Raw genomic sequence first — 25,072 nt, forward strand, 5'->3', positions numbered from 1 at the left:
AATGGTGTAAATTACACCAGTTACCATGAATATTTCAGGATGAAACTATATTTAAAATTGAAAAAAGAAAACTCAGTTGTTCCCAATATACCTGTTAGTTATCAGTACTATAATAAAACATGTTTATTACTGAAAAAATACAATCAATTGAATTTTATTTCAAATCTTAATATTTGGCAATCTCAATCACATACATATTATATCAGAAATTCCTTTCACAGACATACACAGTATTTGAAACTATCACTAAATAAGACTCAAGTGAAGAAAACTATTCTATACAATGTGAAACTATGTAATTTGAAACTCACATGGTTAAGTAATGTAGAAAGCTTCGATCCATCTTGAATATTCTTCTCCAAAATATTCAGGACTTTTACTGTTTTATCTGTTGAGAGCTAAAACAAGAAAAGAAACACATCAAACAGCTGCAGGAACATAAAAGGCTTTCAAGTTGAAAAGCTGAAAATAATGTCCAGGGATGAAGGATAGAATTTGTTATATAATCTCAAGCACTTAAATTGTAAGCAATTTGAGATAAGGAACTTGACTTCTGTGGTTTCTGACACAGCACAATTGAGAATGCTGATAATATAAATAAACTAGGTGAAATATATTCTAAGATTGCAATCAAACTGCATTTCAACCATCAAAGCCCATAGAAATAGATATAAAATTGCATATCTGTCATTAATGTTGCAGTTATACACTTTTGCTTCTAGAAACAGAAATGCACTTAATCCAAGTATCAATCAAAAATTCCAAGTGACCATATAAAGCTTTATTAGGAGAAAATCCAAATTCCACGAACAAGCAATATTTGAATGCTAATAAAAAGCAAATGTATTCTAATTTCAGTATTAACTTTGAAGAACCAGCATGTTGAAAAAAGTAACTCAAACTCACTTACTGATCTTCTACAGAATTATGATTAAATAATTTGTAGACTATGCTAAACTCGAGGAGAGCCAATTTCACTCACCCAGATACTACTGGCACTCACCTTTAGAAGCAACAAAATTCTGATTTTTATGTATACATGTATGTATGTGTGAAAAATAGGGAACAGAGCTTAAGAGTGAGAACTAACAGGGAAGAGAAATACTCAGTCTGACAACATGCTACAAAGGAAGGTAGGGAGATTGAAGAAAAGTCCAGGAAGAATATCTGATTCCTGGATTAAAGAAAACCCTTCAGAGTGACTTTTACAATAAGTGGCTACACAGACACTTCATAAACATAGTAAGTAGTCATGAGCAGGCAGAGTAAGAGTTTAATATAAGACTGCCCAAAGCCAAGAGTTCCAGGAAGATAAGGAAAGCAACAACATTGCTTCTAGAGGTGTGATACCAACAGCCTGCACCAACAAAAAGTTCCCTTGAACTGAAGTCAGGAAGAGTAAGGCAAAGAAACCACAACATGCAGTCTACAGAAAATGCATCTTATTATCACCTGGGATGTTAAATCTCCTAAGTTTGAAAGGCCTTTCTGCAGAGACAGAGGAAGCAGACAATTCAGTGTGATGCTGGCTGCACATCATACATTTATATTGCACTGATGGCACGTATCAGAAAGGGTCTTAATTTTTACTTTGCCAGCAGATTCTGATTTATTGTGGTTGCTCAACACCAGCCATAAGGAGCAAAGCCTATAGACTGACATGTTTTTGTGGAAGTAGATTAATTCTTTTAGATTTTACTGTTCAGCCATGGGTTTTACATATTGGCATATAGTCAGCATTGACACAGAGAAGGACCTTTGAACAAAAACGTGTCAGCTTCAGAGACAGTAACAATTAAGATATGTAACTTTTTAAGCACTTCAGCTAAGTCAGCAGAAGCACAACTGTTCACAGTATCTGTCGTATTCACATGTGAAGGGGGTGGAATGTTATTAGAGGGGATGTAAGTTTTTATAGGTTTATCAAAATTATATGTTCAAAAAGAGTTATAGACTATGAAGATGTACCTTGTCCATAATGCCCATTGCCTTGATTTTTGCAGATTCACTACCCAACTCGCTAAGCTGATGTTTTCCCAGTAGCAATTCCTGTGGAATCTCATCATCATCGCCTTTAAAAAACATAATTAAAAAATTAACAATCGTATTTCTATTCAGACTTCAAGGAAATCAGTATTTTACAGTCAGTGTGAAAAAGCCAACTGAAGAAAAAGAACGGATTTTGCAAATAGCTAGCATCTAATAGTTCCAAATAGCATCAATAGTTCTATCTAATGAAGACTGATGATGACAATTTTTGGCTGGGTTAAAACAACGACTACTTGTTAAATATGACTGGTTCTGAAATATCATTAACAGTCTAACATGAGTCATCCATTTCTGAAAGTCATAAACTAAAATTTTTAATGTAGCAAAACCCATTTATTGCAGCTTTTGTGCCACCACCCTCAGTAAAACAAATCTTGAACAATTGTAGTCCTAAGATGGCCGTGACTCCATGGAAAACCCCGTGCTGGAGCAGTCTGAAGGACTGCATCCCATGGAAAGGACCCATGCTGGAGCAGTTTGTGAGGGACTGCAGCCCATGGGAAGGACCAACGCCAGAGAAGCTCATGGAGGACAGTCTCCCGTGGGAGGGACCCTACGCTGGAGCAGGGGAAGAGTGAGGAGTCCTCCCCCTGAGGAGGAAGGAGCAGCAGAGACAACATGACTTGAACTGATCCTAACCCCCATTCCCTGTCCCCCCGCACTGCTGGGGTTCAGGAGGTAGACAAAACCAAGAGTGGAGTTGAGCCGGGAAGGAGGAAGGGGTGGGGGGAAGGTGTTCTAAGGTTTGGTTTTACTTCACATTATACTGTTTCGATTTGATTGGTAGTAAATTAAATTGATTTTGTTTTTTCCTCAAGCTGAGTCTGGTTTTTGCCCGTGACCGTAAGTGGTGAGTGATCCCTCCCAGTCCTTGTCTCGACCCACAAGCTTTTCGTTATATTTTCTGCTCACCATCCCACCGCAGCGGGCAGCGAGTGAGCGAGCAGCTTCGTGGCTGCAACACATGTAAATGCAGTATGCCCTAGCATATACCACAGGCAATTAAATCACCAAGAAAGAAGTTCGAAAATACTGAGATACAATTTTTTTGGTGCTTCTTGTGTTTCTAGTTGGGGAAAGTTTTTTAAAATTTCTGAGGTATTACCAAAAGCTGTAAAATCCATGTCTTCCAAATTATCCAAAATATTCTCTATTGAAGCAGTAAACCTTTTGAAAGTTGAAGAATCCATCATTTCTGGTGAAAAAAGAAAGTTATAAATAATTATTTTATATACAAAACAGAAAATATAAACTGTAGAAAAGAAATCTAAAATTACCTTCAGGTGTTAGTTTAGGTTCATAAGCTTTCCTCTTCTTTTGTTTTTCTTTTTTCTTCATTTTTCTAGCCACTAATTAAGAGAATAAAGAGTAAAACAAATACCGTCTTTAGTTAAATAGGGATTAAATAGGGATTTATTTACATTGCTTACACTTGTATTCAATACTGCATGTAAAGATGTTTACTTTAAAATGTTTAATATACCCATTAAAAATGCACTAGTAATATGGAATAAAACCAAATTTTTAAAATTATCAGTTACCCTCACTGAGGCTAGGGGGAGGAGAATAATCATCCATATCAGAGTCATCCGGACTGCGATTACGATAACGGCCACTGCCAGAAGTCCTCCTTCCTTCATGATAATGACCACTTCTCCTATGGTCACCAGAACTTCTTCTGTCATGTTCTTCATACTCCCAAGCTTCATCTCTATCCTTTTTATGCCTTTTACGAGAAGCTAGAAATGAAATGCATTTTCATTATAACTACAAAAATTCTAGTTTCAATGGCTCAAAATTAAACATTTTTAAACATTTCAGTGACATGTAGATGTGGCACTTAGGGACAGGGTTTATTGGTGGACTTGGCAGTATTAGGTTTATGACTGGACTTGATGATCTGAAGGGTCTTTTCCAACCTAAATGATTCCATGATTTGCAAGTTAAACACCATTGTATAGCTGTTCTGTAAAGCAAGTGAACAATCTAAAACTATTACATAAAATTCTGTTACGGCATTATTCTAACAATTTCTTTTAAATTACATGAAAATTGTGCCTGAAACTGGCAATGACACCAGCAAACATTAAAAATACAAATTTACAGGGCATTTCCTCCTTTTAAGCAAAGTGAGGGAAGTGGAACAAATCAAAGTAAGTTTCAACCTTTCATAAGAGAACACTGAGATAATTTCTTTAGTTATCTAAATTGTTACTATTACTGGGTGTCCATATTCCAACTCAGTGATTGCTTTGCCCATCTAACACAGCAAGCTTAAAGATATTCTGTTTTGCCAAGACAACTAAAATTTTCTCTTGATACATATTGCAGGAAATTCAGTGTAAAGGAGAAAGCTGGAGTCACAATTCTGGGCCAGACAGCAATTCAGTAGCACAGAAGGCTATTATAATCAGTTTTCAGTCAGGATCAAGAAGCCAAGCAGAAGTGAATGTTGAAGAACCTGGGATAAACATTCTATACAGAAACAGAGATTTGGTGGAAATAAAATGGGGGAGTGCAACAGAGTTCTGTTATTTTCAAAGAAAGTCTTGTGTGTCTTGAAGGGGAGAGGGTGCTGAGAAGTAATAGAAAAGGCATATGGAGGAGGAGGTAGCTTCATCCATGAAACCGGCCAACTCTCCATTATCTAATGTAACAAGATAACTGGACTAGCAAAGAAGTGTCTGCCACCGTGCTGTGAAGATCAAAACAGCTCCAAAACATCTAGCAGAGTTTATGCTTGTGAACCTACATATAACAGCCTTGACATCTGTGTGTCTCTACCAAAGTCTCCTGAAATTTAGACAGGTATGACTGTATATAGGGTTTTTTCTCACCAAAATGGCTCTAAGCATTTATACAGAACTGGAACTGAACTGAAATTTTCTTCCCACAACCCCAGTTTATTGAGAACCATAGGAAACATACCATGATATAGTCATACCTGGTATACGTAACAGGATATAGTCAATAGTCTACCCAGGCTCAGAATTAATAAAAAAATCATTAAACCTGAGGTGATACTAATGGTCTGCACTGCACCCTAGAGGGCTTCCACTTCTGAAAATGTAGTAAAAAACTTCTGCACAGAGATTGTCCAAGTCTTTAAGGTAATAACTGAGTCTAGGCTTTGAGCTGTACTGCTTCTGGAGGCAGTGTAGTCACGTTCATTATGCTTGAGCTACTAACACCATCTAAAATGGTTAAGAATTAACTGCAATTGAAGAAATGGAGGGCCATCTTAGATACCTGGAATGAACGTATTGGAGAAGAAAGTAAGTATTTTATGTGAAAAGACTTTACACATCTTAACTGATTCTTTTGCCCCCATGAGACAGTATTTTGTGCAGATGTCATCTGCCTCCACAATTTACAAAACATCAGTATCAATTTAAGCTCTGTAGGACCAATTCTGACCCCAGCTACACCTCCATGAGAAAAGTAACTGCCAATATTGCTTTCCAGCAGAATTTTCAATTGACAGGTTTATCAGTGCTGCATGACAAAACAGAATGTGTTACAGTTGTGCTGGCTCTGCAAAGCAAATAAGATGAACATGGGAACAGCTAAACACAATCACTGTTCTACCAAATGTATTTTGAAGTAGGTAAAATTGACTAAAAATTTAAGTATGAGTAACACTGCAAGACTTATTATTGATTTTATTAATAAATAAAGACTATTTGGCATATTAATACCTGATTTCCTTCTGAATTCTGCCAAACATTTATGCAGTAACAAATTTAGCACTTCTACTATGAGAATGATTTCATCAATTTTTAACTTCTCATCATTTAATGGAATGTCCCTTCATGAGATACTCAAAGAAACTTCTGTAACAACCACTATTTCATATTTTTAAAAGTTCAATTTTAGACAACCAAAAGAATTCTGAAATACATATTTGTAACAATACACATTTGTTCATTGTACTTGTCACAATCTTTCATTCTCTTGATCGTTTTGTCTCATTTTAACTCAATTCAGTTCTATAGTATCCTTTGAGAAATATGAAAATTTATTTTTAAACCAGGTGTCCTCACTGAAGTGTTTAGAATGATGCCCAGATCTCGAGTGGATATGATAACCTAGAATCCCTTAAAGCATATAACTGCTGTGAAAGTTTTCCTTAATTTGCTTTACTTTGTATTTAAGAATTTCAACAGCCACTGTCAATAGTAGGTAAAGGTATCTGAAATTTTTGACAATTCTCTCCATTCCCAACCAACTTAAGTAATTTTGCTTTACTTATTAACATCATAAACAGGTGATATGATATGGTAAACAGAGAATACAGAATCCTGAATGAAGCAAATCATCAGTAATCCTTTGCCATAATCAAGACTAATTAGAAATTACCTCAAGATCTCATACGCATGCTCAAAGCAGCATCAGTTATAATTAAAAAGGAAAAAACAAACAAACAAAAGGACATTCTTTTCTGCTTCTTTGATAAGGATCAGAGGTATTGCCATTATAATTTTTACATGTATGTGTACATAAGCACTGCATATCTGTTGGATGAGAACTTGAAACATATTAAAAAGCAGAACAAACAAATCTTTCTCTTTTGGACCCTAAGAAAGACTAAAAAGCAAAACATTGTGTTTTACAAAAGTTCAGTAACATGTTTATATAAGCAAAGGTGGAAAGAGTCTAAACTTGGGAAAAAATCATTGTAAGAAATGTGCCTTCTCAGATTAACAGCAATAGGCACTTCTGTAGCCCTGCATGGGTAACGCAGCTAAGATGTTAACTCAGACTGAACTGATTCACTCAGTTTTAATAGAGTTTCTTTCCAGTGTTGGCTAACTGAACAACCATGGAGACAAGCTAATCATACTCTTATTACCAAGTAGGAAATTGGTTCCTAACTTAGAGGCATGTAACAGTTTTTTTACACTTAGGAACTTTACCCAGTTGCACAACAAAATTCTAACTATGAGCTTCCTCTCTTCCTTTGAAAACAGTTAATTCAAGAATAGTATCAGCAGCAAATGGTGTTTTGAGAATCCATCAAAAGCAACTCCACTTTTTCAAGCAATATGCCAGAGAAATAATGGAAGAAACATTTTAAGAAACTTCTGGGCAGCATTATTCTCAGTTTATCCTGTCAGAAAAATTCAAGAGGGGATCCTTCAGTTATCAATAAAACTAAGAATAATTTAAAATTTATTTACTGAAATTTTTCTTTGCATATCTTTGTATGCAAAATCCTGGCAGCGGCTTACCATAAGGTAATGAGGAAAAGAAATTTAACAACTAGCTGCTTTTTATCTTGAGTGACAAATTAAAATAAAGTAGTTTTTCTTTTAAAAGAAAAAAAAGGGTTCTTGGCCAAGTAGTTGTCAGGACAGCAAACTTCTTTTCATATGTTTTAGGGTAGCCAACTTAAAAAAAAAGTGTGTATTTTTGTAAAAGCAAAATATTAGCTTTCTTTAGCAGTAGGAGCAGACGATGTACTACTTACATTCAAATGCTTCTTCACTGTCATTGTCTTCATCAGAACTGATTTCAGCATATTTTGGTTTCTCATTAACTGTGCTACGTTTGCGCTTGTTCATTTTCACGCGTTCACAAAGTGGCATGGTGGATTCAATTTCTGCCAGGAGCTCAGGAGGCAACTCTTTTAACACTGACTGATCTATGCTACCTATTAATGGAGAGTAAGAAGAGCAAATATGAACCTGAAGATAAAAATAAGAGCTCAACACTACAATGCTTTCTCAGGAACTGCTTACAATATATCCACTAATAACACCACAGTTAGATGTATTCAACAGCCCTTTTTAAAGTTGCATTTATTGTTCATGCTACAATTAGAAATTAAAATAATAAATAGCATACACATCTCCTTCAATAAAATATTTTGTCAGGCATATAAATACAAACAAATTCAAATCAGTGAACTTCTCTTGTAAAAACATATCCCTGCTCTATTTCCACAAAATTTGGTCTTATTTCAGTTCATCCTCTGAATTTGACAGGTTTTCTAAAAATGTAGGTAATTTAAGGATTCTTTGTGCCTCGTACACAGTTCTGTTTATTCTCATTCATATTTAGTGTACACAAGACAGTAATCTTCCCTCTCCCAGTAAGTGGGGACAATCTGTGGCTGAACCTCTGGGGTCTTATCCCTAAACACAGGCCAAAAAATTGACAACCCAACCTCTGCCTCAGATTTTTTTTTAGCTCCTACTAGTAGTTTTATAATGTAACCCAAATTTTTGCTTGATTTTGTTACAAAGCAAAGTTGAAAGATTTTTATTTAATATAGGCAAACAGCTAGCTGGACCTCATTGGGCTTCTTTTCCAGAGAGGTAAACAGGCAGACAACATCACACCATTCTCATTCCATTTTGAAACTACGATTAGACCCTTATGAGGTCAGAATTAAGAAGATTTGTAGTTAACATTTTTACAACTGACATAGAGAAACCAAATTAATTCAGAAGTATTTCTTGGGGTTTTTGTTTATTTGATGCTTTATCTTTATTTATCAAACTACTGCACAGATTTGAAGCTTACACACACACCTGATTAACATGAGGCTGAGAGGCTGGTGCCATTGGTGGAATTTTGGTATTTTTGATCATGGGGAGGTTTACACAGCACCTGGCCTACTGGCAACAGATGGAGTCCAGCTATCTTAAAGGGGGAAAAGGATTCTCAATCATGAGTTGGTGGGGCTCAGAGAGAGGGCTTTAAACGAGGTTTGAAGGGGGATGGGGATAAAACTAGGCTCACCAGAGATGAGCCTGGGGGTAGCATGCCAATGTGGGGGTGGAATTGATAGTCCAGCTCAAGTGCATCTATGCCAATGCACGTAGCATGGGCAATAAACAGGAGGAGCTAGAAACTGTCGTGCAGCAGGATAGCTACGACTTAGTTGCCATCACAGAAACATGGTGGGATGACTCCTGTGACTGGAGTGCTGCGACGGATGGCTATAAGCTCTTCAGAAAGGATAGGCAAGGAAGGAGAGGTGGTGGGGTGGCTCTCTATCTTAGGGAGTGTTTTGATTGTACACAGCTCCACGATTGTGATGATAAGGTAGAGTGCTTATGGGTGAGGATGAGAGGGAAGGTCAACAAGGCAGATAATGTGCTGGGAGTCTGTTACAGACCACCCAACCAGGTTGAAGAGACAGATGAAACATTCTACAGCAACTAGCAGCAGTCTCACAATTGTGTGCCCTTGTTCTCATGGGGCACTTCAACTTTCCAGATGTCTGCTGGAAATACAACACAGCAGAGAGCAAGCAGCCTACGAGGTTCCTGGAGCGTGTGGAAGATAACTTCCACAGCTGGTAGGTGAGCCAACCAGGGGAGGAGCCTCATTAGACCTAGTGTTTACATACAGGGAAGGACTGGTGGGAGGTGTGATGGTCGGAGGTCATCTTGGGCTTAGCGACTGTGAAGTGATAGAATTCTTGATCCTTGGTGAGGGGGGTGTGTGTGTATGGTGTGTGTGTGTGTGTGTGTGTCAGCAAAACCACTACTATGGACTTCCGGAGGGCAAACTTCGGCCTTTTCAGGACACTGTTTGAAAGACACCCTTGGGAGACAGTCCTGGAAGGCAAAGGGGTCCAGGAAGGCTGGAGATTATTCAAGAAGGGAGTCTTAAAGGCTCAGGACCAGGCTATTCTCATGAGCCACTAGACGAACTGCTGGGGAAGATGACTGGCCTGGCTGAACAAGGAGCTTTTGCTGGGACTCAGGAAAAAAAAGGAGAGGTTACCATCTTTGGAAGAAAGGGCAGGCAACTCAGGAAGAGTACAGAGATCTTGTTAAGTCATGCAGAGAGAAAATTAGAAAGGCAAAAGCTCAGCTAGAACTCAATCTGGCCACTGTTGTAAGAGACAACAAAAAATGTTTTTACAAATACATTGTCCTGGGTTCAGCTGGGATAGAGTTAATTTTTACAGGAACCTGGGAGGTGGGGGCATAGCCGGGGCAGCTGACCTGAACTAGCCAAGGAGCTATTCCATACCATGTGACATCCTGCCCAGTATATAAATGGGGAGCGGGCCGGGGGGTGGTCTCTGTTTTTTCGGTGGGGGAAGTGGCGGAACGTCGGGTCCCGGGTGGTGAGCAGTTGCACTGTGCATCACTTTTTTTGTATACCTTTTTTCATTAGTGCCGTTGTTGTTGTTGTAATCTCTTTTGTGTTTGTCCCAGTAAACTGCCTTTATCTCAACCCTCGAGGTTCCAGTTTCTTTTCCTTTTCTCTCCTCCGTCTCCTCCCCATCCCACCGGAGGGGGGCGGAGGAGTGAGCGAGCGGCTGCGTGGTCCTTTGTTACCGGCCGGGCTGAAACCACGACAGTCCTTTTTGGCGCCCAACGTGGGGCAGAAGGGTTGAGATAACGACAGATCTGGCCAGAGCGTGTTGGAACAAATTTGCCAAACGCATTTCTGAGATATATAGATGTTAGTCACAATGTTGTTTCATTTGTTTACATGGTGGCGTTTTGTAAGCTCTTATATGCTCTATGTATTGCCTGTAGTTGCGTATCTCATCTCTGGGAGAGTGATTGGGATTATCATTTTGCTGTACTGGGCAATGTCGACTTATGAAATGATTACATCACTGGTCATGAGGTTAAGCTGGTATCTGTATGAGGCAGTGATATCATTTCCATACTTTGGGCGCCTTCTGTCGGATTTTATTGGTAATTACACCCAATCCATGGGGAAATTAGGGGGGGATACCTCCCCCCGTCCGTTCACCTCCCTCTTCTCCTTCCGACTAATTACAACAGCTTTTGAGAATTTTGAATATCCTTGGGATGCGCAAGCCAGTGTGCTGTTAGTGCTATGCCTCCTGAATATGTTTCAGGTCTTGTTTAGGGCTACAAAAACGCTCTTTAAGAGTACCACTCAGAGATCTCCCCCAAAGCTGGAGACTCATGGGTGGCACGGCATGTGGGAGCATATGGGCAAGTATCTAGAGAACTTCTCACCGCCAGTGACTTGGAAGTTCACTCCCGAACAACTACAGAACCCTTATGAAGTGACAGAATATTTGAAAGAAAAATGCTGTGGCTATTCCAAAGACATACAACTCGCTGCACTGTGCTGGGCTCTGGCCAATATCTACCAAACACTGCTTGATATTATGCAGCACCCTCGGGGGGAAAAGGGGGAAAAGATGGAAAACAGGACAACATGTACCGTGGCTACCCAAACCCTGACAACAGACACCGTGGCTGCCCCTACCCCGACAACAAGCACCGTGGCTGCCCCTACCATGACAACAGGTACCATGACTACCCCTACCCCGGTGACAGACACTGCAGCTGAACCAGAGAACCAGCCTGTGCCAGTATCAGTCGCCCCTGTACAGAAAAAGAAACACACAAAGAAATCAGTTCGCTTAGCGAGAGATGAAGATGAACCAGGGTCATCGCGAGAACAGGAGGTAGAGGCAGAACCTGAAATAATTACCCGATCTCTATCCATGAGTGAGTTGCGTGACATGCGAAAAGATTTTAGCCGCCACCCAGGTGAGCACATTGTTACCTGGCTGCTCCGATGCTGGGATAGCGGGGCTAGTAGTGTGGAATTAGAGGGTAAGGAAGCCAAGCAGCTGGGATCTCTGTCTAGGGAAGGGGGCATCGACAAGGCGATTGGGAGAAAAACACAAGTCCTCAGCCTCTGGAGGCGACTTTTGTTAGGTGTAAAGGAAAGATACCCCTTCAGGGATGAAGTTACATGTCACCAAGGCAAGTGGACCACCATGGAGAGAGGTATTCAGTACCTGAGAGAATTAGCCGTGCTGGAGGTGATTTACAATGATCCAGAAAATGCGCAGTCACCCACAGATCCAGATGAAGTCCAATGCACACAACCCATGTGGCGGAAGTTTCTACGAAGTGCACCACCAACCTATGCCAACTCATTGGCAGTAATGTCCTGGAGAGAAGGCTATGGACAAACGGTGGATGAATTGGCTGTCCAACTCCGGCAATACGAAGGGAGTCTCTCTTCCTCCCTACGGGCCTGTGTCTCAGCTGTGGAGGAGTTGTCCCGAGAGTTCCAGCAATTCAAAGTGGATCTGTCCTCCTCCTCACCTGTACAGGCCCGCATCGCAGTTATTGGGAGTAAGCGTTCCTCTGCCCAAGAGAGAGGAGAGAGAAAGTACACTCGACGGGCTAACCTGTGGTTTTACCTGCGTGACCATGGAGAGGACATGAGGAAGTGGGATGGAAAACCCACTTCAGTCTTGGATGCACGGGTACAGGAGTTGCGAGAAAAAGCAACCAGAAAAGAGAATTCTTGGAAAACTGCTGCTCCAGTTTCCCGTGAGCAGTCCCCCAGACGCAGTAGATGGGCTGATCTCATTTCTGATCCCCTTGAAGGGACTTCCGATTTACGTGTGCAGAAAGTGAGTAACGGATGTTCTAACCAGGATTAGAGGGGCCCTGCCTCCAGCCAGGTGGAGGAGAGGGACAACCGAGTCTACTGGACAGTGTGGATTCGATGGCCTGGCACATCAGACCCACAGGAATATAAGGCTCTAGTGGACACTGGTGCACAATGTACCCTAATGCCATCAAGTTATAAAGGGGCAGAACCCATCTGTATCTCTGGTGTGACAGGGGGATCCCAAGAGCTAACCGTATTGGAAGCTGAAATGAGTCTAACCGGGAATGAGTGGCATAAACACCCCATTGCGACTGGCCCAGAGGCCCCGTGCATCCTTGGTATAGATTATCTCAGGAGGGGGTATTTCAAGGACCCAAAAGGGTACCGTTGGGCCTTCGGTATAGCTGCATTGGAGACGGAGGAGATTGAACAGCTGTCTACCCTGCCGGGTCTCTCCCAAGACCCTTCGGTTGTGGGGTTGCTGAAGGTTGAAGAACAACAGGTGCCAATTGCTACCACGACGGTGCACCGGCGACAATATCGCACCAACCGAGACTCCCTGATCCCAATCCATAAGCTGATTTGCCAACTGGAGAGCCAAGGAGTGATCAGCAAGACTCACTCACCCTTTAATAGTCCTATATGGCCCGTGCAGAAATCCAATGGGGAATGGCGACTAACAGTAGATTATCGTGGGCTGAATGAAGTCACGCCACCGCTAAGCGCTGCTGTGCCAGATATGTTAGAGCTTCAATATGAACTGGAATCAAAGGCAGCTAAGTGGTATGCCACAATTGACATTGCTAATGCATTTTTCTCCATTCCTTTGGCAGCGGAGTGCAGGCCTCAGTTTGCTTTCACTTGGAGGGGCGTCCAGTACACCTGGAATCGACTGCCCCAGGGGTGGAAACACAGCCCCACCATTTGTCATGGACTGATCCAGGCTGCACTAGAAAAAGGTGAAGCTCCAGAGCACCTGCAATATATTGATGACATCATCGTATGGGGCAACACGGCAGAAGAAGTTTTTGAGAAAGGGAAGAAAATAATCCAAATCCTTTTGAAGGCTGGTTTTGCCATAAAAGAAAGTAAGGTCAAGGGACCTGCGCAGGAGATCCAGTTCTTAGGAGTAAAATGGCAAGATGGGCGTCGTCAGATCCCTGTGGACGTCATCAACAAAATAGCAGCTATGTCCTCACCGACTAATAAAAAGGAAACACAGGTTTTCTTAGGTGTTGTGGGTTTTTGGAGAATGCATATTCCAAATTACAGTCAAATTGTAAGCCCTCTCTACCAAGTTACTCGGAAGAAGAACGATTTTAAATGGGGGCCTGAGCAACGACAAGCCTTTGAACAGATTAAGCAGGAGATTGTTCACGCAGTAGCTCTTGGGCCAGTCCGGACAGGACAAGATATTAAAAATATGCTCTACACTGCAGCTGGGGAGAATGGCCCTACCTGGAGCCTTTGGCAGAAAGCACCTGGGGAGACCCGTGGCCGACCTCTGGGGTTTTGGAGTCGGGGATATCGAGGATCCGAGGCTCGCTATACTCCAACTGAAAAAGAGATCTTGGCAGCATATGAAGGAGTTCGAGCCGCCTCAGAAGTGGTTGGTACTGAAACACAGCTCTTCTTAGCACCTCGACTGCCAGTGCTGGGCTGGATGTTCAAAGGGAAAGTTTCCTCTACGCATCACGCGACTGACGCCACGTGGAGTAAGTGGATCGCACTGATCACACAGCGAGCTCGCATAGGAAACCCCGGTCGCCCAGGAATGTTAGAAGTGATCACGGACTGGCCAGAAGGCAAAGATTTTGGAATGCCGCCAGAGAAAGAGGTGACACGGGCCGAAGAAGCCCCGCTGTATAATAAACTGCCAGAAAATGAGAGGCAATATGCCCTGTTCACTGATGGGTCCTGTCGCATTGTGGGAAAACATCGAAGGTGGAAGGCTGCTGTATGGAGTCCTACACGACTAGTCGCAGAAACTGCTGAAGGAGAAGGTGAATCGAGTCAGTTTGCAGAGGTGAAAGCCATCCAGCTAGCGTTAGACATTGCTGAAAGAGAAAAGTGGCCAGTGCTCTATCTCTATACTGACTCGTGGATGGTGGCAAATGCCCTATGGGGGTGGCTACAGCAATGGAAGAAGGGCAACTGGCAGCGCAGAGGTAAACCCATCTGGGCTGCCGCACTGTGGCAAGATATCGCTGTTCGGATAGAGAAGCTAGTGGTAAAAGTACGTCACGTAGATGCTCATGTACCCAAGAGTCGAGCCACTGAAGAACATCAAAACAACCACCAGGCAGATCAGGCCGCCAAGATTGAAGTGTCTCAGGTGGACCTGGACTGGCAACGTAGAGGTGAGCTATTTATGGCTCAGTGGGCCCACGATACCTCAGGCCATCAGGGAAGAGATGCAACATATAGATGGGCTCGAGATCGAGGGGTGGACTTGACCATGGACACTATCGCACAGGTCATCCATGAATGTGAAACATGTGCTGCAATTAAGCAAGCCAAGCGGCAAAAACCCCTGTCGCATGGAGGACGATGGCTGAAATATAAACAGTGGGAGGCCTGGCAGATTGACTATATCACACTCCCACGAACACGCCAAGGCAAGTGCCATGTGCTTACAATGGTGGAAGCAACCACTGGACGGCTGGAAACATACCCTGTGTCCCATGCCACTGCCCAGAACACTATCCTGGGCCTTGAAGAGAAAATTTTATGGCAACACGGCACCCCAGAAAGAATCGAGTCGGACAACGGGACTCACTTCCGAAACAACCTCGTAGACACCTGGGCCAAAGAACATGGCATTGAGTGGGTGTATCACATCCCTTATCACGCACCAGCCTCCGGAAAAATTGAACGGTACAATGGACTGCTGAAAACTACATTGAGAGCGATGGGGGGTGGAACTTTCAAGCATTGGGATACACATTTAACAAAAGCCACCTGGTTAGTTAATACTAGAGGATCCGCCAATCGGGCTGGCCCCGCCCAACCAAGAGATCCACATACTGTAGAAGGGGATAAAGTCCCTGTAGTGCGCATGAGGAGTATGTTAGGAAAGACAGTCTGGGTTAGTCCTCCCTCAAGCAGAAGCAAACCCATTCAAGGGGTTGTTTTTGCTCAAGGACCTGGGTACACCTGGTGGGTGATGCAGAAGGATGGGGAGGTTCGATGTGTACCTCAGGGAGATTAGATTTTGGGAGAGAATAGCCAGTGAATTGGGCTGTATGATATTTAACTGCTAAATAACCTGCCAATGCATGTCATTGTATCTATAGTGTCTATATGCCATATCAAGGGTATTATTGTGAGAATTATCCAAATGACTACAGGATGGACTTTTGAAACTGAGCCAAGTACAACAGCGATAGAACTTGAACTGGCACCCACCAATTTCCTCAAGATCAACATCTTCGACCTGCAGACCAGGGGCATGAGTTGCACCAAATGTACTAGCCACAAGTTCCAGAGGCAGCGTACAACAACCCAACATCTCACACCATCTCTCTCTTATCCTGAAGAACTGTTACAACAGATAGAGCCCCAAAATTGATGGACACATTAGAGGGATAGCCCATAGGCTAAAGGAACACCGTGTGTGTGTGTGCGAGGTCAGGGGGTGGAGTCCATATACTTATATATAAGACAAGGATAGTTGTAGTGGTTGATTGGAAAAAAATAAAAAAAAGTAAGATCTGGGCATGATGTATATGGTATAGAATAAGGGGTGGATAATGTCCTGGGTTCAGCTGGGATAGAGTTAATTTTTACAGGAACCTGGGAGGTGGGGGCATAGCCGGGGCAGCTGACCTGAACTAGCCAAGGAGCTATTCCATACCATGTGACATCCTGCCCAGTATATAAATGGGGAGCGGGCCGGGGGGTGGTCTCTGTTTTTTCGGTGGGGGAAGTGGCGGAGCGTCGGGTCCCGGGTGGTGAGCAGTTGCACTGTGCATCACTCTTTTTGTATACCTTTTTTCATTAGTGCCGTTGTTGTTGTTGTAATCTCTTTTGTGTTTGTCCCAGTAAACTGCCTTTATCTCAACCCTCGAGGTTCCAGTTTCTTTTCCTTTTCTCTCCTCCGTCTCCTCCCCATCCCACCGGAGGGGGGCGGAGGAGTGAGCGAGCGGCTGCGTGGTCCTTTGTTACCGGCCGGGCTGAAACCACGACATACATTAACAACAAAAAGAGAGCCACGGAGAATATCCATCCTTTACTGGATGCAGAGGGGAACACTGCCACCAAAGATGAGGAAACGGCTGAGGTACTTAATACCCTCTTGGCCTCAGTCTGTAATAGTGAGACCAGTTATCCTCAGGGTACTCATCACCCTGAGCTGGAACACAGGGATGGAGAGCATAATATACCTCCTATAATCCAGGAAGAAACAGTTAGTGACCTGCTGTGCTGACTGGACACTCACAAGTCTATGGGACCAGATGGGATCCATCCGCGAGTACTGAGGGAGCTGGCGGAGGAGCTTGCCAAGCCACTCTCCATCATTTATCAGCAGTCAACAGGGGAGGACCCAGATGACTGGAGGCTTGCCAATGTGACTCCCGTTTACAAGAAGGTTCGCAGGCAGGACCCGGGGAACTACAGGCCTGTCAGCCTGACCTCGGTACCAGGGAAGATTATGGAGCAGTTCATCTTGAGTGTGCTCACACGGCATGAGCAGGACAACCAGGGGATTGGGCCCAGTCAGCATGGGCTTATGAAGGACAGGTCCTACTTGACCAATCTGATCTCCTTCTATGACCAGGTGACCCGCCCAGTGGATGAGAGGAAGGCTGTAGATGTTGTCTACCTAGACTTCAGTAAGGCCTTTGACACTGTCTCTCACAGCATACTCCTTGAGAAGCTGGCGGCTCATGGCTTAAATGTACTCTTTGCTGGGTAAAAAAACTGGCTGGATGGACGAGCCCAGAGGGTTGTGGTGAACAGAGTTAAATCCAGTTGGTGGCGGGTCACAAGTGGACCAGGCTGCCCAGAGAAGTGGTGATGTCACCATCCCTGGAGGTGTTCAAAAAAATGCATAAACATGGCAATTCAGGACATGGTTTAGTGGGCATGGTGGTGTTGGGTTGACGGTTGGACTCAATGATGTTAAAGGTCTTTTCCAAACTAAACGATTCTATGATTCTTGGACTAAACTATGAACCTTTTTCCAACAACAGAACAAACACCTTTGTTGAGAAAGCCTCTCTCTCCTTCCAAATCATACTGTATTTTTAAGAGAGGAAATCACCTACCAGTTGCTATACACACACACACACACTCCTCAAAAAAATAATATCCTGGATTAACTTTTTAATTGCATTCACTGTATCACTAACATAACTTTCTAAAATTTATTTCAATTTTTACACTAATATCCTATCTTCTAATCCAAGATAACTACTTTCCTTTTTTTTATTTCTCTTCTTCTTTAAACATCTTTAACTGAAATCAGAACAGCCTTAATATGCAAAATAGTTTCCAGCAACAAGATTTTTAAAAGTTCTCATATATTACTGGTTTCTCATATATCTACATCCATCAAAATTGCCTACAAGCAATGAAACTAATGATCAGAGAATTATTTTTTCTGTAATTCTCAAGTACATTCAGCAAGTCACCTCATTTAAATGCATTTTTTAAAAAGATTTAACTTAAAATATTGGGGTTTTCAAATTGAGGTAGGGAAATATCTATAAAGTAAAACTGAGAGCAAAAGTTGTCCCTGCTTCCCCCATGCTGTGGTCACTCTTACTTAACACAATAAGTTCCCATCCTTAGATAATCACCATCTGCCAAAGTTACCTAAATTCTCGACACTGATTTCAAAAATGCTAGAAAACATTTCACTGTGTGGCTGACCATGCTGCTGTGACATAATTATTCTTTGCAGGCTTGGCACTTGATTGAAGATAGGCAGATATACGGTAGCATGGACAGATCAGTTCCTCTGTGTGTATCAACAGCTGACTGGATGACAATCATAACTACTTTAAATATTTGGGAAAAAAAATCTTTATTTCCTTCTCAAAAGTTCCAATTTTTATATGGTCTACAGTGCTAAATTCAACTAATCCTTGGAATTGCACTCTCTCCTGTTACAGATATTTCAGACGACAGTGTAAGTTTACTCTTATTTCTTTTATTAGGGAATATGTAAAGCTTTCTCTATTCAAGTAAGGAACAGCAGAGAAGAGAACAGAAATGGAATTACTGTAAAGTTCTCTATAAGCTATCTTTAAAATTTTTGTTTCTGTCACAATGTTCCCTGGAGCAAGTGTGCCGCACGCCCAGTTTCCTTAACTGCTGAGTACATAACCAAATCTAAACCGAGTTTTACTCTTGCAGTACAAAGGAGTTAAGCGTGACTGCACATGTAACCATTCTGATACACATGGAAAAGGACTCCCCACCCTTTCTGAAGAATTGCAGGGATATTATATACTGCAGGACTCCAGTCAAGAGCTTGATAATATTTCTTTTACTCTACTACTTACGCTATGTTGAGTCAGGGCAACCCAATCTTCACTAGACACATCTTACTAAATTCCTTCTTTTATGCCTCTATATTTTATAACGACGATACTGTTTATTTGTTCAGGGTAGTAAAGAAATACTTAAGAGAATCCAGTTCACTGTAAGAATCCAGTCATATGGCAACAAACATTAGGTTATAAAACCCATGCTAATGCCTTTTCAGTTTATGGGATACTTTTCGAAAACAATTAAAAGAACATACAACACAAACCCCTTCAAAAGTATCTACAAAAATAAGTACGATCACCTTTACTTTTTCAATTTCATTGATAAGTTTGCTAAGACTTGGTACCTACTTTTGTGTTTCCCCTTCAATCAGTTACATTCACCTCTAGTTTGCATGGCTTTTTAAATAGATAAAGAGAAAATAGCTTTACTAAGAAGTTACTCCACAAGTTAGTAAGAATGCCCCAATAAATTAGCTTTCTGAAGAACTGTCCTCATCAATGGAATAAGTCATTTTTTTGCAATGTGTGTGATCAGCATACACAATATGCCTGAAACGGACTACAGGCAACAATGTTCTTCAGACATCACTTACACATATTCTCAAAGCTGCTGCAACTATTAAAACAAACAAAAAATCCAGAAGTACCATCATAACAAAATCTTCTTCTTGCTCTAAAGAACAGCATGCTAACAAACTCCACATGAATAAAACTGAAGGGCAAGTCACAGAACAGCCGTAAGAACAACTCATCTCAAAGAACTGCATATATGACGAGCCACTTCTTCAGTGCTTCTCCACACATATGCAATGCTGTCCACGACTTACATACTAGTTGCTTGCTGGAGGAAGAATAAGTTCTTGTTTTTGTTTGATTACCATTATCAAAAGATTCCTTAGAGAAGGTATTCAAGAATCTTCGGCTATTGCTGAATATGAACTGACCATCAAGATACTTGCTTTCCCACCAAGCAGTTCTTGACAATATATAATGCAGCTAAAGATCAGTCAGAGAATCTTAGCTAAAAATAAATTAGTCTGTAAGCTTCTTCCAATATTCTGTTTTAACCTGCAAAGCTTTTCAAAGGGTTTTGCCATTTCTAGTAGAAACATTTCTACAACTATCTCCCTTCTTCACATATGGCTTAAAAAAAGAATGGAAAGGCACAGATCTGCTTCAAAGTTAAGCATTGCTTTTTGTTCATAACTTGATGGGTAGTGTCAAATTTATAGAACAGTCTTTAGCTAATATTTACATATATCTAATCTTTAGAAGGATCCCAAATCACTTTGCCCTCAATTTGCAAGTCAAATAGATCTCCCTGATCCAAGCAGATGAATGCCTTCAAGACAGGTTGAACATTAAAAAAACAAAAGGTAACATCATTATGGACTTTTACTGGATCCATTCAATATGGACAACACAATTATTTTTTGACAAAACAAGTGTGTTCACATTAGTTTCACCTGGCTTGTCATAACAACTTCAGACAAGCAGCTATGGAAAAGGGGATGATGCTTGCTGATGCTTAGGTCAGCCTTCCAGGATCAGATTGGCCATTCATGCCATAAAATCAAAACAGCACTAACAAACTCTGTTACTTCTCAGTAATGATTTATCTTTGCTTTCCAAACTATGGAAAACAGATGTATTGTATACATTTTGGTGCAATTTCATATGAACTAACAAGCCATCAAGACTCAAACACATTTAGAAACCCAGACTCTGAATTGCTATTTCCATAATTATACAATACAGTTAATACAGAGCAAAACAATCCATATCAGTTTGCTTATATGGTTACTTTTAAAATACTTGTGACATCAAAACAGCCTGTTTGTACCTGCATCTATTGTGGCAAAAGAACAAGTGCTTGAAGACAAAATGCTCCTGAAGTTCATTTCAAAACTGAGGTTTATGTTAATGAAGTCTTTTGCATAAATTAGCCTCCCATAAATATTGTTTTTTTCCATTTCTGCGTGCTAATAGTTTGCAATAAGCAAAACTGCAGTTTATGCAATTTCCTATTTGTAATCTCTCTATATATCTTGTATTTTAAAATGCAACTTTTTTCCAACTATCAAGACATTATATAAAAGAACACACAAGGGTCTAAGACGGAACAGTGACACTTGTTCGGGGTGAGGATATGAATCTTAACTTTGCATTTCTCAGCCTTTCAAAATTTAAGTTTAACCACTACCCACATTCTTGAACTTCTACACTAATGAATTGCCACACATCTTCATATTGACATTAAAAATAAAAATCTACAGATTGCAGCTCAATTTTGCCGTCCTCTTGCTCTTTTTTTGTCACAGAAGACATTACCTGGTACTGGACCTTTCCTATTTTGCTAATGACTAGTATATCCAGTCTTGCTCTTATTCCAGAGATGCCAAGCTCACCTTCCTTACATATCCTTTCTGTGCATTTGATAGAGGATGTTCCTCCCTTATGCATCACCAGCTTACTGTCTAACTTACTCTGTGCTAAATCAAGTAAAATACACTCTTACTCTAACAACAGTGCCACCTTCTTGTTGGAAAGCCATGTCATTGTAACTACAGCAGCATAGACTCACAGATTAATTCTACTACAACCACTTATGCAGATAAGGTTCTATTTTAGATAAAGAACTATAAGAAAAAAGAGGGGATAGAAGTACTTCCCTACTTTATAAAGAGGTTTGGAAAATAAGCATTCTTTTAAAATACTTAAGCATTGTTACATTATAGCACTCAGGCAGCACTACAGTGCAAAGGGCCACATGACTACCTGTGACGGATGAACAGCTTACTGGTTAAAGTTGAAAATTTTTGTCTCCCAGTGTGCAAATGTAATGATATCCTTTCCACCAGGCTCTCCCTTAAAATGGTCCACTATGTTCTTTATATGGTGCACTGAATCCTTGGTGATCACGGTCCCTTGTTCACCAGCTTCACACTCCTCCAAATAATTCTGTGCCCCGGAAAGTTTCAAGAACAGAAGGGGAAACACAGGGAAATTGCAATCCTTTTCTCAAAGAGGAATTTAAGGTATGAGGAAGGTACATCTGCTCATAAGACAAAAGTTCCACTTTTATCTCAATAACACATCATCAGCTGAAAAACACACCATCACATGAATGGTTATTTTCACGTGAAAATAACGTGAGAAGTAGTGCATTAACTCCAGTGGCTTTGCTCTTTCCTCTCCCATTCTCTGACTTCAAGTTTATTAAGGATATACAGCTACACCCTATAAGCAGGATATAACCCTCTATTGAGCGCCTCACCCTCAACTTTTGACTATATCCATGAAAGGATAACTCCTGAGCTCAGCTCACACACACACACGCACCAGAAAGAGGGTGGGAGACTGAGATGCCCTCACAACCACCCAGGGGACTGCACCCATACGCGTCCCTGCTACAACGAATTTGGCAGGAGGGAGAGAAACAGTGTTAGGAAGAACTATGTCCTGTATCATTCCATAGAACCTGCTTGAACATATCTTTCAAAATAACTTTTCCTCACCTGCCCCAATATTGGCACAAAGGGAAGGGTCCCAGCCTTGGGCTAAACAAAAGAAGAGGTTCAGACTCCCTGCTTATATTCCAGTCCTTAGCTCTGGCCTTGAAAAATAGGATGCAGCCAGGTTGGTGGGTCACAGAAGAATCTGGACACAGCAACAGAATAATTCCATGATACAGTAGAGGTTCTCATTGCCCATGGCTAAGCAGCACAGATTCAAAAAGGATTTTACAACAGTACAAAATACTCTCAGTAGCAAGAAACATTTTCTGATGGAGGAAAGAGATTTCCAAAGGGCACCCTGAAAGATCCAGGCAGAGAGCGGGGAATATACCCAACACACACTCTCCGAAGATGCCAAGAGAACTCATGTTTACATCAGTATCAATCATTTCCTCAAGCTATCTGACTGCTGTGGCAACTATAGCCACAAGTTATTTTATTCCTTATTGCTCTTCATTGGCTTTTTGTCTATATAAAAATCAATAAAAGGAGGCTAGAGCAGTTTAGTTCTACAAGATACTTCATAAAAAATATAGCAGTACTCAGAGTAAAATGGAGTAAGATCAGCAATTTAAATAAATGCAGTGCTGCACAAACGCCCTTACTTTTATGAATCAGTCTCAGGGGACTGCTTTTGGATTTCACTGTCAATGCTTTTGAACATATGCATTGAAATTTAAGCCAACTCAATTTTTTGTATTAAAAAGTTAAGGTGTTTTGTACAGTTACAAAACACAGCATGCAATTTTCTGTTACTATTGATGTTGGGAATCTGAAATTTATGATTGATGCATTTTCCCAGCCATGTATTCTGATTAATTTAAAAATTGAGCCATTGGGCCTCACCTAAGAAAAAGGACATTCATTAAATAAAATCAAATTACATCTCAATTTTTCTTCTCATAAAAGAACTCCTATATAAGCAATATAATACAACCAAGACCTTTGCAGAGAATAAGCAAAACAAATGCCATGATTTATACTTGATCTGTAACTATAGGCACATCAGGAAGATCTGCTTTTTCCTCAATCTATCATGGAAACATTCTCAGCCTGTATCATTGAAAATACCACATGAAGCTACTCTCATTTTGCTTCTTCAAAGTAAATTAATTACATAAGCAACAAAAGATTGCTGATGTTTTAGCTTTTAATATAGAATACTACAGGAAAGTTCCTCAGAAGATAATTAACAGTTTGTATATTTAAGGAACATTTATTTGATGTAAACAGCAGTTCAGTAATTTGAGGAACAAAAAAGGTCTGATCCTTTTCTTTTCTGTTCATTGGTAATGTTCCCATGGAGCAAAAATAAATACCAAATTTCAAGTAAACAGTTTAAATTTTCTTACACAAAACCAGTCACCTAAAACAGCTGAAAATGTCGAGCAACAGAAAAATTTATTTACTAGAAGCAAATGTGAGGCTTTCCCCTATTTGTATTTTGCCAAATTTACCCTTTGTTTAGAAGAAAATTGAAACCAAAAATTTTGAGCACATATCCCTGCACATAAGCCAAGAAATAACATCCATATTTAGATACTTATACACATGAACAGGTCTGCATTGCACATTGTAACAGACGTCAGACAAATTGCTGGCCCATAGTTTTACATATTGCAATGCACTCTTGCAAAAATTATTTATGCAAAATAGCCTTAGGTATTCCCAGAAGTAAGAGGAACCTGATCAAGAATCCACATCCACAAACCAAAGGCAGTTTCAGACTTACAACAAATTGCTCTGACAAATTAGGTAATAAATTTCTATCACTTATATATGCCAAAGTAATTTTTCAAAAATGAACTAATTAAACAATGCACTCCTAAATCTCCAAACGGACAAAGCATCATATTTTGGATGTACCAAAATACAATGAAACTAGGGGTTTGGTGAAGTTTATTACTGCTGCTAAGAACCAGATATGTAACACTTGAAGCTCACTCTTACTACTCAGAGAAAACAGCTATGAGAGCAAGAATCAGAATATTTACCTTAGTGGCAAAGACTAAAGTGGGAAATAACTACAGCAGCCACCAGTCAAAGCACTGTGTTGAAAATGTCTCCTATTGTACTGGTAACAGATCAACACAAGAAAGGACTCCAGTGTGCAATAGCTGAATCCCTGCTGTCTACCAATACCAGTTTATCCAACATCTACTTCTGAAAAACTAGTACCAAAAACAAACACCCCAGAGAGTATGTACAATGCCCATACAAAACCCAACATGCTTTCTGGGATAGAATGGACACACCTTACCTAAAAAAACCCTGTGAGTAGGAATGATCCGTACCAGTGAAAAGCATGCTAGAGAAATGAGATCTTCCTAGACTATAGGTGTCCTGGTTTCAGCTGGGATAGAGTTAACTGTCTTCCTAGTAGCTGGTGCTATGTTTTGAGTTCAATATGAGAAGAATGTTGATAACAGTGACGTTTTCAGTTGTTGCTAAGTAATGTTTAGTCTAAAGTCAAGGATTTTTCAGCTTCTCATGCCCAGCCAGCAAGAAATATAAACTGGGGGGAGTGGGGGCGGGGGATTGCCACTCGGGGACTAACTGGGTGTCGATTGGCGGGTGGTAAGCAATTGCACTGTGCATCATTTGTACTTTCCAATCCTTTTATTATTACTGTTGTAA

The 25,072-nt window shown here is 40.9% G+C and overlaps 1 protein-coding gene across 7 annotated transcripts in view; it reads right to left on the reverse strand.

Moving 5' to 3' along the window:
* NIPBL (NIPBL cohesin loading factor) overlaps nt 1-25,072 on the reverse strand; it is a 177,816-nt gene that overhangs the window by 39,161 nt on the left and 113,583 nt on the right. For all 7 annotated transcript variants that reach the window (XR_007505028.1, XM_049794610.1, XM_049794613.1 and 4 more), the window contains 6 exons: nt 7,520-7,702; nt 3,591-3,788; nt 3,327-3,398; nt 3,155-3,244; nt 1,969-2,072; nt 312-398 (listed from right to left, as the gene is read on the reverse strand). Coding sequence is in view for 6 of the 7 variants with exons in the window: in XM_049794610.1 (XP_049650567.1) it covers nt 312-398; nt 1,969-2,072; nt 3,155-3,244; nt 3,327-3,398; nt 3,591-3,788; nt 7,520-7,702 (734 nt within the window). In the remaining variant the exon portion in view is untranslated. The remainder of the gene's footprint in view (nt 1-311; nt 399-1,968; nt 2,073-3,154; nt 3,245-3,326; nt 3,399-3,590; nt 3,789-7,519; nt 7,703-25,072) is intronic.

The sequence above is a fragment of the Accipiter gentilis genome, chromosome Z (genome assembly GCF_929443795.1).
Source record: "Accipiter gentilis chromosome Z, bAccGen1.1, whole genome shotgun sequence".
Taxonomy (NCBI): domain Eukaryota; kingdom Metazoa; phylum Chordata; class Aves; order Accipitriformes; family Accipitridae; genus Astur; species Astur gentilis.